Raw genomic sequence first — 15841 nt, forward strand, 5'->3', positions numbered from 1 at the left:
AGCAAGACAATGCCAAACTGCTTTCTGCACATTAAAACGATGGTTACGTATGTAACCGCGGTTCTATGAATTTCGGATGACCGCCAGAGGCGGTGCTGTAAGCACCTGGATGTCCATCACATGTGCATGCAGTTCGAGTGTCTGTATACCAACCAGGTCGCTTGCGACAGGGGGTGACGTACAGTGGTGCTTGAAAGTTTGTGAACCCTTTAGAATTTTCTATATTTCTGCATAAATATGACCTAAAACATCATCAGATTTTCACACAAGTCCTAAAAGTAGATAAAGAGAACCCAGTTAAACAAATGAAACAAAAATATTATACTTCGTCATTTATTTATTGAGGAAAATGATCCAATATTACTTATCTGTGGGTGGCAAAAGTATGTGAACCTTTGCTTTCAGTATCTGGTGTGACCCCCTTGTGCAGCAATAACTGCAACTAAACGTTTCCAGTAACTGTTGATCAGTCCTGCACACCGGCTTGGAGGAATTTTAGCCCATTCCTCCGTACAGAACAGCTTCAACTCTGGGATGTTGGTGGGTTTCCTCACATGAACTGCTCACTTCAGGTCCTTCCACAACATTTCCATTGGATTAAGGTCAGGACTTTGACTTGGCCATTCCAAAACATTAACTTTATTCTTCTTTAACCATTCTTTGGTAGAACGACTTGTGTGCTTAGGGTCGTTGTCTTGCTGCATGACCCACCTTCTCTTGAGATTCAGTTCATGGACAGATGTCCTGACATTTTCCTTTAGAATTAGCTGGTATAATTCAGAATTCATTGTTCCATCAATGATGGCAAGCCGTCCTGGCCCAGATGCAGCAAAACAGGCCCAAACCATGATACCACCACCACCATGTTTCACAGATGGGATAAGGTTCTTATGCTGGAATGCAGTGTTTTCCTTTCTCCAAACATAACGCTTCTCATTTAAACCAAAAACTTCTATTTTGGTCTCATCCATCCACAAAATATTTTTCCAATAGCCTTCTGGCTTGTCCGCGTGATCTTTAGCAAACTGCAGATGAGCCACAATGTTCTTTTTGGAGAGCAGTGGCTTTCTCCTTGCAACCCTGCCATGCACACCATTGTTGTTCAGTGTTCTCCTGATGGTGGACTCATGAACATTAACATTAGCCAATGTGAGAGAGGCCTTCAGTTGCTTAGAAGTTACCCTGGGGTCCTTTGTGACCTCGCCGACTATTACACGCCTTGCTCTTGGAGTGATCTTTGTTGGTTGACCACTCCTGGGGAGGGTAACAATGGTCTTGAATTTCCTCCATTTGTACACAATCTGTCTGACTGTGGATTGGTGGAGTCCAAACTCTTTAGAGATGGTTTTGTAACCTTTTCCAGCCTGATGAGCATCAATAATGCTTTTTCTGAGGTCCTCAGAAATCTCCTTTGTTCGTGCCATGATACACTTCCACAAACATGTGTTGTGAAGATCAGACTTTGATAGATCCCTGTTCTTTAAATAAAACAGGGTGCCCACTCACACCTGATTGTCATCCCATTGATTGAAAACACCTGACTCGAATTTCACCTTCAAATTAACTGCTAATCCTAGAGGTTCACATACTTTTGCCACTCACAGATATGTAATATTGGATAATTTTCCTCAATAAATAAATGTCCAAGTATAATATTTTTGTCTCATTTGTTTAACTGGATTCTCTTTATGTACTTTTAGGACTTGTGTGAAAATCTGATGATGTTTTAGGTCATATTTATGCAGAAATATCGAAAATTCTAAAGGGTTCACAAACTTTCAAGCACCACTGTATGTCACTGCACCGGTACTTAAGGTGCATTCACCCCGGAAGCGTTCTCTTGGCAGTCTTCTCGTCAGCCTTCCGAGTGACAGCCAAGTTCTGACTTTCATCCGAAATTCATAGAACCGTGGTTACATACGTAACCATCATTCTATTTCATTTCTCCTGACTGCCAGAGGCAGTGCTGTAAGCACCTGGATGACTTATACCAACATGGTCACGAGGAAGACCTATTTACCCTACGAATGGCTGAAAAGGGTGGCTGTGGCCAGTGGATTGTGCATGGCCACATTCGCCCTATAAAACCTTGCAAACATGCAAGTTGAGACCCATGAGGCAGCGGCGCAGATATCAGAGAGTGGAACTCCACGTAGAGCTGCCCATGATGCAGCCACATTCTGAGTGGAGTGGCCTCGGATGTGGGGAGGGACCGGGAGGCTGCTGCTAATGGCCTCCACGGTCCAGTTTGACAGTCTGTTTGGACAGCGCATGGCCGCGCCTATGTCCAGCGTGGCCCACAAACAGTGCATCCGACTGCCGAAATGCAGCAGTCGCTTCAATGTATGCCCTCCGTGCTCGAACTGGGCAAAGAAGGACGTGACCTTGGCCCTGCTCATTCTCCTCAGGTGGTGGTCTGAAGGCTTCCAGGCTGAGGGGCTGATTGGTGTATGAAGAGGAGGAGAAGTTCTTGGGCATAAACGAAGGATTAGGCCACAATGTTACACCCGTGCCATCGGGCTCCATTGTAAGCACTCCCGGCCGATAGACAGGGTGTGTAGTTCGCCCGCTCTCTTAGCATTCCTTTTAGCTATGACGTCGGCTGTCTTTAAAGATAGCCACTTGAGCTCCGTCCCCTGTAGGGGCTCAAATGGAGGTTTACACAGTGCACTTAAAACCAGAGGCAAGTCCCAAGCTGGTCTTGGGCTGCGTTGAGGGGGTCTTATGCGCTGAGCACCTTTAAGAAAGTGGCTCACCCATGTGTGGGATCCCACAGTCAGCCCGTCTACCCTGTTGTGCATTGCGGATATAGCCGCTACATACACCTTGATGGTGGAGGGTGCAAGGCCCTCGTCCAGATGAGACTGTAAAAAAGCTGAGAATCCCTGGTATCGGGCAACATGCTGGTTCCTGATGGCGTGCTTGGCACCAACTTACAAAGGGCTTCCACCTATTGGCATAGAGCGCATTGGTGGAAGGTGCGCGGGAACACCGGATGGTCCACACAACGGTCGACTCATTCTGCTAGCAGTGGGTTGGGCCCTTCAGAGGCCACACCCACAGCTGCAACCGTACTGGGTTCGGATGCCAAATTTGACTTTCCATCTGTGAGAGGAGGTCCATCCGTGCAGGGAGACACCAAGGCTCCTTGTGCAGCAATTTGTACAGGGTAGGGAACCAGACTCTCCCCGGCCAATCGGGGGCTATCAACAGCACCCTGTGACCCTCCTTGAGGATCCTCTCGAGAGTGGGCAGAATTAGCGGGAGTGGTGGGAAAGCATATAGGAGCTGCTGTGGCCACTCATGTGCCAGTGTGTCTTGGCCCAAGGGGCTTGACGTTTCTTTCAGTGTAAACCACAGGGGACAATGTGTCATGGCCTGGGAGGCGAAAAGGTCCACCTCTGTCCTGCTGTATTGCAGCCAAATACTCTGCACCACTTCCGGGTGCAGCTTCCACTCCCCCGGATCGGGGTTCTGTTGTGACAGAAGATCTGCAGCAGTGTTCCTCACTCCTGGTGAATGCATTGCCCTCAGGCTCACCAGACGAGGATAAGCCCATGTCAGTAGGTGCCGAGTGAGCTTTCAGGGAAGGTAGTGACCTGGTGCCGCCCTGGTGGTTTATATGATAGACCACAGATGTATTGTCGGTCTTTATAAGGACATGCCGACCTGCTAAAACCGGATGGAAATGTTTCAGGGCGAGGAAAACGGCCCGCAGCTCTAACACATTGATGTGTTGTCCCTGCTGTTGTGGGGCCCATATGCCCCGGGCAGTCCTGCACTGCCACACTGTGCCCCAGGCGATCAGTGATGCATCGGTGGCGACTACTTCTCTGCGAGAGGGTATGGATGTAGGCATGAGGAGCAACTGGCTGTGATTCTGACTGGCCTGTGCCTGTGATGTTGTGGATGTAACCCAAGGCTGTTCATCCAGATTTGTAGAGGCCTGAGTGTGAGGAGGCCCAACGGAACTACCAACGAGGCCGCGGTGAGTATACCTAGTAGTGTCTGGAAAGACCTGAAGGTCAGGGTTCGTCCCTTCCTGAAGCGATGTAGCCATCGGACAATATCGCTCACCCATCGCTAAGACAGGGTTGCCTTCAACAGCTGAGAATCCAGCTGAAGGCCAAGAAAAACAGTCTTCTGGCTGGGCGTAAGGGAGCTCTTGGCGTGGTTCACCCTGAGCCCAAGTTTGGTGATGTGAGAAAACCAACACGGCTGGGTCGCTGAGCGCGTCTACCCTTGACTGAGAACCAATCAACCAGTCATCCAGGTAGGGGGAGGATACGCATTCCCCTGCTCTGAAGTAGGGACAGTGCTGCTGCGACGAATCTCAAAGATTCTGGGAAGTATGCATCCTTCGGATCGATGGTTGTGAACCAATCGTCCCGTCTGATGCTGTTTAAGACATCGGATGTGCGCAGCATACGGAATTTGAAGACCTTGAGATGGTTGTTCAAATGTCTCAGATCCAGTATGGGGCGAAGCCCACCCCCTTTTTTTTGGGGGGATGATGAAATAGGTGGAATAAAACCCACTGTTTTGTGAAGGTGGATCTAATGGCTCGATGGCCCCCTTTTTCAGGAGGGTCAAGACCTCCTGGCGTACTGCCAGAGCTTTCATTTTGACCCCTTGAAATCTCGGCGGTCGTCCTCTGAATTGTATGCTGTAACCCTGAGAGAGGGTGGATATAACCCAGGGGTCCGATGTTACCACTTCCCAGTAGGCAAGTTGTTGACTGGTGAAGTGTCCAACCGCCGGAGTGGAGTAGCCAACGTCTGCCTCCACGCCACCTACGGGGGGGGGGGAGTGGGAATTGTACCCCGACGTGCCTGCGGTGGCACCAAAGAGCTGTCCCGGAATCACTGGGAGAGTGTGGAGGGCCCTCCTGCAGGGATCTGAGAGTGGTGACTGAGCCAACCATACCTGACGCCTGGCGAGAGTTAAAGACGACATTAGTCTGCCCAGCTCCCTGGACATGAAAGCAAATGCCTGCAGCGAGGCCTCGCTTAGGCTTTGCAGTGATGGGCCAGGATCAGGTGAGATAATTAATTGCCTATGCGTGCAGCCCGTGCTGCAGAGTCATAGCTCTTCCTGATGAAGTCATTGGTCAAATGACACTGTGGCCGTGGACAGCGAGTGTCGGGTCTCAACGCCTCCATGATGACCAGACCCTGACTGGACGCATCCTGTATCTCTACAGCTCCTCAATAAAGGGGGCTGAAGGTGGAACAGTGAAAACAGCAGAGGGGGAGTCTAAAAAAGGCACTCTGCATCCGCACTTCAGATGGTGCCGTGTCCAACTCCAGGCTCCATTTTTATCGCGGGCTTGACCATAGTGGAAAGCACGTCCTCCTCTTGAAGCTCCGCGGCCGGGGACAGCACCGGAGGCTGTGGCTCAGGAGGAGTAAATGAAGCAGCAGAGGCGAGAGCATCAGCAGGCTGTGCTTCAGGCGGTTGTAGGTTATAGAGCAAAGCCTTAATCTCAGCAAGCTCTGAAGGACCACAATGGAAAAAAGTATTTTTACTTTTGTGTTATCCTCTGTAATATTTATATTTATATTATGTTTACATTTTATGTTTTTATTGCAAAATAAATCAATACAATACAAAAAGAGCCAAGGTGCCCACTTGTTGCGCCAAGGGGTCCACCTTCTGGTACTTGGGCCTACAGGGAGCCTCCCATGACGGCTGCTTAGGGTGCTTCCTAGACTTAGGAGGCAGAGCGTAGTCGCTCGGTGCTGGGGGCAGTCAAGAACCCAAACTGCTTTCCAGCTGAGCAAGCCTAGCAGTGCGTCAAGCAAACAAAACGAAATATCCACGGTGGAGTCGGGCGAACCTACTCACCCAACCGCGTTCAGGTAATCAGCAATCAAAGCTGAAATAAACAAGCTACAAGGTAAGAAAATACCCATGTGCTCGTGGTGAAACTGAAACTTATAATTAGAGGTTGCTGGCTGCCGAAGTCCGAGTGGACTCACTCATAACCGGTTTAGTTGAAAATACTTTACTTACCTTAAAGGTTTGAGACAATCGGCACATAAACATGACCGCTGTTTATTCTACTTACCTAAATATGGATTAGGTGACGGTAAACAAGCAGTGTCGAAGTACCAATACAGAGCCAAGCAACCAAATGAAATATCCGCAGCAGAGTCAGGAGCGAACACGCTCACCCAGCCGCGTTTAGGTAATCAGCAGTCAGCTGAAGTAAACACGCTACAGTGCGAATCAGAAGCGCACACAAGCACTAATTAAGTATCATACTTGCAACAAAACGATACTTATTAAATCGCTACAAGGCGAGAGAACACCGCTATGATCGCGGTGAAACTGAAACTTATAGTTAGAAGTTGCTATCTGCCGAAGTCAGAGCGAACTCACTCAGCTATCAGCTGAAGTAAACAAGCTGCAGTGCGAATCAGAAGCGCACACAAGCACCAAATAAGTGTCATACTTGCAACAAAACGCTACTTATTAGATCACTACAAGGCGAGAGAACACCCCTATGATCACAGTGAAACTGAAATTTATAATTAGAAGTTGCTATCTGCCGAAGTCAGAGCGAACTTCACTCAGCAATTAGCTGAAGTAAACAAGCTACCGTGCGAATCAGAAGCGCACACAAGCACCAAATAAGTGTCATACTTGCAACAAAACGATACTTATTAGATCATTACAAGGCGAGAAAACACCCCTATGATAGCGGTAAAACTGAAATTTATAATTGGAAGTTGCTAGCTGCCAAAGTCAGCGAACTTACTCATAAACAGTTTCTTACCTTAAGCAAATGGCAAATCGCAGTCTTAAGAGGGCGAAAAAAAACGCAGCTCCAACCCGTTAAGGGTTTGCAAGACTCCAGCAATTGCTCTTAGAAAATAGTACTACTCGAATAATCTGCTCTGCATGAGAAGATGCAAGAGAACGCTTCCGGGGTGAATGCACCTTAAGTACCGGTGCAGTGATATACGTCACCCCCTGTTGCAAGCGACCTTGTTGGTATACAGACACTCGAACTGCATGTGCATGTGATGGACATCCAGGTGCTTACAGCACCGCCTCTGGCGGTCAGGAGAAATGAAATAGAACTGCATGGCTCTGTAGTAAAAGAGACCAGGTGCTAAACTGGCCTGCCTGCAGTCCAGACCTGTCTCCTATTTAAAACATTTGGCACATTATGAAGCACAAAATACAACAAAGGAGACCCCGAACTGTTGAGCGACTGAAATTGTATATCAGGCAAGAATGGGACAACATTTCTCTTTCAGAACTACAGCAATCGGTCTCCTCAGTTCCCAAACATTTACAGAGTGTTGTTAAAAGAAGAAGTGATGCAACACAGAGTTAACATGCCCCGTCCCAACCTTTTTGAAATGTGTTGCTGACATTAAATTTAAAATGAGCATATATTTTCCAAAAAAAACAATGAAATTTCTTAGTTTCAACATTTGATATGTTGTCTTTGTACTATTTTCAATTAAATATAAGGTTTCCATGATTTGCAAATTGTTGGTCTAATTTTATTTACAGTTTACACAGTGTCCCAACTTTTTTGGAATTGGGGTTGTAGTAATACAGTGGATGAATGGAATTAGAGACTTGCTGACCTGGCAGGAAGGTAATAATGGATGCATCAGTGTTGGGTCGCTCATTGTAATCCAGCATGACCTGGGCAGATCCTTGGCGAGTGTAGCAGCGAACAGTGGATTTCTGGCTAATGTCACCACTGCGGTACACGATGGCCTTCACCTGTCCATCAGCTTCGTCCACCTTATACTCTGCCTCTTTAAACTGCATTCTGGGAACTGCCAATAAAGAAGCACAACACAGATCATCAAATATGAGATCTTATTTTGGTATTAGATCTATCATGCATTCCACAGAGGCGTGTAATGATATATCATGTGATGATAAATCGCGATACAAATTTATGATTCAAAATTAATGAAATAAAAAATGAATTGTAATTATTATTAGGCTGTGTGATTTCTTAGTTTTTCCTCATGGCAACTGCTTTGTTTAAACGGCAGAGAGCACAATAATATACAGTAGCGATAATACACGTGACTTCACTACAGACAGAAGTAACACAGCTGTAATGCTGTGAAAAAACACACAAAAAAAAGATCTAAAATGGGAAAGACATGTTGTGTGACTGTATAAATAGCTTAAACAAGAAATCGTAGCTATCTTTTTACAGACTGCTGAAAGATAAAGAGAAAAGACGCAAATGGAGGAAGTAGAAATGTTCAGAAAAGTTTCCTAAGAAAAGGTCTGTTTGTTATTTTTTTCATTTAATAAAAGGAATATTTTAGTTAATAGGCTATTATAGTTGACTCCAAACTTTACAAATGTGGGTAAATAATTATTATTGGTTATTAAGAAAATGAAACAAATAATTTTTTTTTAATTTAGCAAAGAAATATTTAAGTTGATAAAGAATAGAACATTAATAATAATAATAATAATAATAATAATAATAATAATAATAATAATTAGATAACTGTAGCTAAAGTCACAGCAATTTGTGCTAGCTGTTACAAACTGGGATATCTGGTCATCGTACCCTATAGATCCAAAACGGTAAGAGATAGAGAATGATGCTTCATGAGGAAAAGTTGTGCCCTGTCGCCCTGAACAAAAAAAAAAAAAAAAACCCTGAATGAAAAGTTATAAGTGATTGAAAAAAATCCTATATTTCATGTATCATTCCAAATCACTGATCTGGATCAGCACCAAAAGTTATAGCAATGTAATTCAGCTCAGAGGTATTCTTCATTTGAAATTTGGTCATGATTGGTTGAAAACTGAGGGAGAAATATGCCGCTTTTCCACTACAAACGCGGCTGAGCCGTGCCGTGCCGAGTCGAGCTGAGTCGTGCTGAGCGGGGCTGTTGGAGTTGCATTTCGACTACAACCGCGCTGAACCGTGCTGGCTGGAAGTGGGTGGACACATTGGGTGGAGTTAGCGAAAGTGGGTGGACGTCACGTGATGTCGTTAAGCAGCGCAAACAGTGACATCAGTGACAGTGGCGGAACAAGTCAGAGCCGGGCCGGGGGCGGGGCAAATGACCGGGCCCTTTATTAAAGCTTATCATAACATCATTTTAGGCTACAAAATGTCCGCAACTGCGGTGTTTACCAATTTCAACACTACCGGGTGCAACTATGTTATTTAGTACATCAAGTCCTTCAAACGAACATGTAACTCAGAAACAAAAAACATTAGGATACTGTACATGGCTCATAATAAAACATCAATAGCCTATACTGCGCATATTATTTGAAGGGCATACGAATGAGCGCTCAGAGGTTGTAACGGTGACAGGAAGAGTCAGAAATAAAAGGACGGCGGTGCAAACCTCACTGAATGCACTGTGTTTACCAATTTCAACACTACGGGGTGCAACTATGTTATTTTGTACATTAAGTCCTTCAAACGAACATGTAACTCAGAAACAAAAAAACATTAGGTGACATACTGTACATGGCTCATAATAAAACATCAATAGCCTACTGCGCGCATTATTTGAAGGGCATACGACGAGCCTTGCGCTCCGCGAACTCGTCCACGATGCTCTGTATGTCACTGATTCAGTGAGCTTTTAAGCGGTAGTCTCACGACCCGAATAGTAAACAATAAACATGGAGGACATGGAGTCGTTAGTGTTGCTGGTCTTGGTGCTGTGGCTTGTTGTCACCGACAACGCGGACAGATACTGGCAAGAGCGTATAGATGAGGCGAGGCGCATAAGGCTTCAGAAATTCTCGTAATTCGTAATTCTTCTTCTTCCGGGTTTGCGGTGTTTACAGATCCCAGCGCGCTCGCGGGGCGTGTGTGGGCATGTGAGGACACTCCTCCTCACCAATCAGTGCACAGGGGAGTGTCTGCTCACGCCCCCAGCCTCACTCGGCACGGCTTGGCTCGCTTCAGCCCCACTCCAAAACGGTGCGAGTTTTAGGGGCTAAGCAGGGCTGAAACAAGCTGAGTCGTGCTGGTTTTTGGTAGTCGAAACGCGAGCCGTGTCGGGCTGAAGTGAGCTGAAGCGAGCTGAAGTGAGCTGAAAAAGGGTAGTGGAAAAGGGCCAATAGTGTCCTAAAAATGTTAGGATTAAAAATAATAATAAATAAATAAATAAATAAATAAAGTAGAAAGATCCTGAGTGAGAGTAACAATTTGTGCCAGTGCTGCTAGCACAAATTCTTCTTCTTCTTAATAATAATAATAATAATAATAATAATAATAATAATAATAATAATTTCCTCTGGGTGCTCTGGTTTCCCCCACAGTCCAAAGACATGCAGGTTAGGTTAACTGGTGACTCTAAATTGACCGTAGGTGTGAATGTGAATGGTTGTCTGTGTCTATGTGTCAGCCCTGTGATGACCTGGCGACTTGTCCGGGGTGTACCCCGCCTTTCGCCTGTATTCAGCTGGGATAGGCTCCAGCTTGCCTGCGACCCTGTAGAACAGGATAAAGCGGCTAGAAATGATGAGATGAGATGAGATGAGATGTTGCATTTTTAGGTAATGAGATTTTCTTAATTTAATTTCTTAAAAATATTGACGGAAAATCAAATCGTGAATATTGTAAATTGAATCAAATCGTGAACTGGGTGAATCGTTATATGCCTATTTCCATAAACCACTTACATACAGTCAGTACTGTAATGGTAAGAAGCTAGCATCAAGGTTACTGAGCACAATGGATGACTCACGGTCAGTAACAGTGTCGTTGATGGTGATGACAGTCTTGCTCGGCTCTCCCAGCACAGCGTTCATGGGCATGCGCAATACCAGCTCGAATTTCTCTGGCCCTTCTAGCTCTGGACGGCCCAAATCATCCAGGATGGTCACACGGAATGTCTGCATGGTGACGCCAGGAGCAAAATCCAAGTTGCGACTGATGCCAACATAATCCAGACCAGCTATAGGCAGTCAGAGTAAAAAGCAACAGTGTATATATATTGTTCTATATAGATCTGTTCCATATATAAATCTGTAACACTGGAGCAGCATGTTTGTACGGTAGTTTGTGTTTTTCTACATGTATTTCTACCTTCAGCTGAGACGGGCTCCGTCTTCCGAGAGCGCACGGTCACTGTAGCCGTCTTGGAGAGGTCAGTACCGGTCCTCCATACTAATACCTCCACGTAGCCAGCACTCTCATCCACTGTGTACTCCATCTCTCCAAAATACATAGCTGGCTCTGTAGGGTACACAAGAGTCTAAATCACTGATGTACTATACAGAGGTGGTTATTGTGTATTGCAGTATTAATTTAGGGGATATTTACTATATTGGAGTATCAACAAAAAATTAGAATTTTAAACATGTCCGAGTGTTTCTGTGTATCCTGAGAAATTTGTGTCCAACAGCCATCTATAGGCTTGTGTAATGTGGCGAGGCCTAAAACCTGTACGTACAGCAAGTACTCCCTGAAAAAAATTCAGCAGACCTCTCAGACATTTCTCAGTTGTTGGAAAAAGTTGAAATAAGTGTGAAAATGACCAACTTGGCTTGTCCTACCTGCAACCTTGGTTTGAACTAACAGTATTATTTCTCCACTGAAAGCCAGCAGACAAGATTACCCTCTGTGCATATCAAGGATATGAGTGCGTTTAAAGAAAATACAACTCAAATCGATGCAGCTTTTAATCATTTTGACTGCAACTCAACCAAAGTAGGTGTCCCATGAACTTGCGGTCAACTCTGTGATGGTGCTGAATTCAGCCCCAGCATTGCAACGGTTACTCAGATAAAAGATTCACCTGCCTCGTGTTATCTGGCAGGGCAACAGAACAACATCTTGTACACATGATCATGTGTACTGCTTTTAGTATGCTTTTTACATGTGAGTGTGTAAAAACTGAAGCGTACCTTTTTTACGTGTCAACTATGTGACAGTGATTACATCTGCGTGATTGACTGTGGTACGTAGTCAGTATGATGAAACAAAGTGGCAGCCCACTGCCTTCACACACGACCCTGGGCAATAATAGGTTGATACCAATGGACATGGCAAGTCAAAAAGCCCCAAATTTGTCAATTATGTGACATCATCTATGTGACGTTTAATTGAAGGTAGATGTAGCATTGCACTGCAAAAAATGGCCTTTCAAAAATAAGAAACAAAAGATTAAAACAAAGCATATTTGCTTGAATCAGGTGAAAAAGTCTGCCAATGGAACTAGTCAAATTTAACTTGGTAAGATTTCTTAAAGTAAGATGAAAAATCTAACCTGTTTTTAGATGAAATAATTCCAAAATAAGATTGGGGAACTTATTATGCGAGATCTGATTAACTCAAAATAATCAAAATAGTCCTTATAACAAGATTGTACTTCTTGCATTTAGCCATTCAAGTCATTTTTATTTATTTCATTTTAAGGGTATTTCACTTAAATTCATGACGAAGTCTTAGCAGTAAAAACTGAATTTAAAATAAATATACTAATATTAGGATTGTTAAATTCTACAACTAAGCATTGCTAGCTTAAAAGATTCTCCTTTTGTGACCTGTAATTAGTAAAATACTCTAGATATGAGACCAGAGACTATCTTGAATCAAGTTGACGACACATGTAGCATTGCAACAAGTTTTTTTTTTTCCCATTTCAACATTCAAACATTAAAACATGTCTTAACATTCCACTTCCCCAGGACCTCAGGCACCAAAAAAAAAAAAAAAAGTCTATGCATTTTGACTTTACAGTGCTTACACAATGCCAAAGCAACAGTGCAGTGTACGAGGGGTTTACAAGATCAGGCACAAAAAAAAAAAAAAAGTCTATGCATTTTGACTTACAGTGCTTACACAACGCCAAAGCAACAGTGCATTTTGGGGGCACTGACTATTCATGTGTATGAGGGGTTTACAAGATCAGACACAAAACAAACAAACAAACAAACAAACAAACAAACAAACAAACAAACAAACAAACAAAAAAACACTGAACTTAACTCACAGCATTCCAAAAAGACCTCACTAAAACGCCCTCCACTCACTCATAGCCTTTTCGAAGGCACTTGTCTAGAGTATATGTTTTGAAATGTATGAATTGTAATGAAAGATTCAAAGATTTCAGTAAAGTTCATTTATTCCCAAAACAAGCATACTTTGTTTTTTTTCTTGAAACAAGATGAACCGCATTTGACAAATGTCCAAAATGTACTTACTTGTTTTAAAAAAAAAAACTTGTTTTATTTTCAAAGGTGCTCCAAATAAGACTTTTTCAAGACATTTCAAGATTTTCAAGATGGACTGTCTAAAAACTAGCCTTTCTAGCTAAATGAGGTTTTGCTTGTTGGGCAATTATGTCTTATAATAAGGGTGGCTAGATGTTTTGACTTGAAAATAGACAAATAAACTCATCTCATCTCATTATCTCTAGCTGCTTTATCCTGTTCTACAGGGTCGCAGGCAAGCTGGAGCCTATCCCAGCTGACTACGGGCGAAAGGCAGGGTACACCCTGGACAAGTCACCAGGTCATCACAGGGCTGACACATAGACACAGACAACCATTCACACTCACATTCACACCTACGGTCAATTTAGAGTCACCAGTTAACCTAACCTGCATGTCTTTGGACTGTGGGGGAAACTGGAGCACCCGGAGGAAACCCACGTGGACACGGGGAGAACATGCAAACTCCACACAGAAAGGCCCTCGCCGGCCACGGGGCTCGAACCCGGACCTTCTTGCTGTGAGGCGACAGCGCTAACCACTACACCACCGTGCCGCCACAAATAAATAAACTTCCTAAGATTTTTATTTTTTGCAGTGAATGCTGCTGGATACTGAGTGCAGGCTACAATTCCACCAACAATGTCTACTGATGAAGCCAAATTCTCGACAACAAGCCATTTGATCAAAATCCTTAAGGATTACAGCCACCAGGATTGTATTACAGGAATAGATAGTAGCTGGTCGATCTGTCAGATAGTTGACATCTCACAAAATGACGGATGTGATTAATGTTGTATACTGAAAAATATAAAAGCATTTGAGCATGGCTCTGCTGTGTACCTTTCACTTGGGATGTGGTACTATCATTTGGCAGTATTTGTCCCAAAATCCAACATACTCCATTTTTGCCAAGTTGCCCACCCCAAATTTCTCAGTATTCACAGAAACACTCATCCACGCAAAAATACAATATACTTATTATAATATTGAATATATTTATTTACTATTATTATATTTGGACCTTCTGAGTACATTTTACAGATCATGATGCTTGGTTATGCTTGGTTAAACATCTAATCAAATCCAGACTAATCTGTATGCATACTACAGGCCAAGATATTTGCATAAGCACCTCCTGTTAGTCTCACCTGTACTTTACCCTTATCAAAAAGAAGGAGACTTCAAGTTAATTTTATTAAGTATACTTAAGTAAAGTTAAAGTATATTTCCTTAAGTATACTTTTGTGTACCAAGTATACTGATATCAATGTACTTACAGTATACTTGTAAGTAAACTAATCTGATACTTTTTGAGACTAATTTAGCCCACTTTTAGTTTATAAAAAGTAGACTTTAAGTCTAAGAGATGTAAACATTGAGTATACAACTAGTATTTTTTTTTATTTCGTACTGCAAGTATACCACAAGTAAACTTATATACTAATAGTTTACTCATTCTATACTTGTAGTCCACTCTTTAGTTTACAAAAGCATACTTCATAGTATACTGGAAATATACTGAGTTTACTTGTTTTATACTTTTAGTCCACTTTTTAGTTTACTAAAGTATACTTTGTAGTATACTGGAAATATACTATTGGTTTACTTGTTACACACTTCTAATCCACTTTTTAGTTTATAAAAGTATACTTCATAGCATATTAGAAATATATTATTCATTACTGTTTATATACATCTATTCCACTTTTTAGTTTTGAAATATACTGCAATTACCCTTCTAGGTAATTGCAGTATACTTATTGTATTAGTTTTCTATCCCTAACCCTTACCTCATGCACACTACCAGTAGACAACTTAAGTGTTTTGAGCTGACCACAAACTTATGATACATGTAGGTTTAAAAGATGGGATTTAAAACATGCTGCTGTATATCACAAAGCAGCCAATATTTGTGAAAAATTAGTATTTTATAGGCTACTATTAAAAGGATAAGCACAACTATAGGGCAAGTACACTTAAACATAAGGCACAAATATTTTAATACTTTATTACACTTTTGTTGAGTATATCAATCAAAAGTTTAAGTATAAGCTTAATATTCTTTGACTTTTCTATATACTTTTCAGTATAAGCCAAGTATACTTATGTATAACTTTATTAAGTATATCTCTGATAAGGCGGCACGGTGGTGTAGTGGTTAGCGCTGTCGCCTCACAGCAAGAAGGTCCGGGTTCGAGCCCCGTGGCCGGCGAGGGCCTTTCTGTGTGGAGTTTGCATGTTCTCCCCGTGTCCGCGTGGGTTTCCTCCGGGTGCTCCGGTTTCCCCCACAGTCCAAAGACGTGCAGGTTAGGTTAACTGGTGACTCTAAATTGACCGTAGGTGTGAATGTGAGTGTGAATGGTTGTCTGTGTCTATGTGTCAGCCCTGTGATGACCTGGCGACTTGTCCAGGGTGTACCCCGCCTTTCGCCCGTAGTCAGCTGGGATAGGCTCCAGCTTGCCTGCGACCCTGTAGAACAGGATAAAGCGGCTAGAGAAAATGAGATGAGATGAGATCTCTGATAAGTAAATAAAAAGTAAACTGAAAGCATACTCTCTTATTTTTAGTTTAAAAGAAGTATACTAGAAGCACATTTGAATAAACTTCTTTTTTGTAAGGGTACACATCGACTTACTTAAATAAAACAAGT

The 15841-nt window shown here is 43.1% G+C and overlaps 1 protein-coding gene across 3 annotated transcripts in view; it reads right to left on the reverse strand.

Annotated features, from left to right (window-relative positions):
* Positions 1–15841, reverse strand: part of frem3 (Fras1 related extracellular matrix 3) — a 97224-nt gene that overhangs the window by 35589 nt on the left and 45794 nt on the right. For all 3 annotated transcript variants that reach the window (XM_060924877.1, XM_060924878.1, XM_060924879.1), the window contains exons 7-9: positions 11060–11209; positions 10719–10928; positions 7608–7805 (exon numbers count right to left, since the gene is read on the reverse strand). In XM_060924877.1, the coding sequence (XP_060780860.1) occupies positions 7608–7805; positions 10719–10928; positions 11060–11209 (558 nt within the window). The remainder of the gene's footprint in view (positions 1–7607; positions 7806–10718; positions 10929–11059; positions 11210–15841) is intronic.

The sequence above is a fragment of the Neoarius graeffei genome, chromosome 7 (assembly GCF_027579695.1).
Source record: "Neoarius graeffei isolate fNeoGra1 chromosome 7, fNeoGra1.pri, whole genome shotgun sequence".
In the NCBI taxonomy this organism is placed as follows: domain Eukaryota; kingdom Metazoa; phylum Chordata; class Actinopteri; order Siluriformes; family Ariidae; genus Neoarius; species Neoarius graeffei.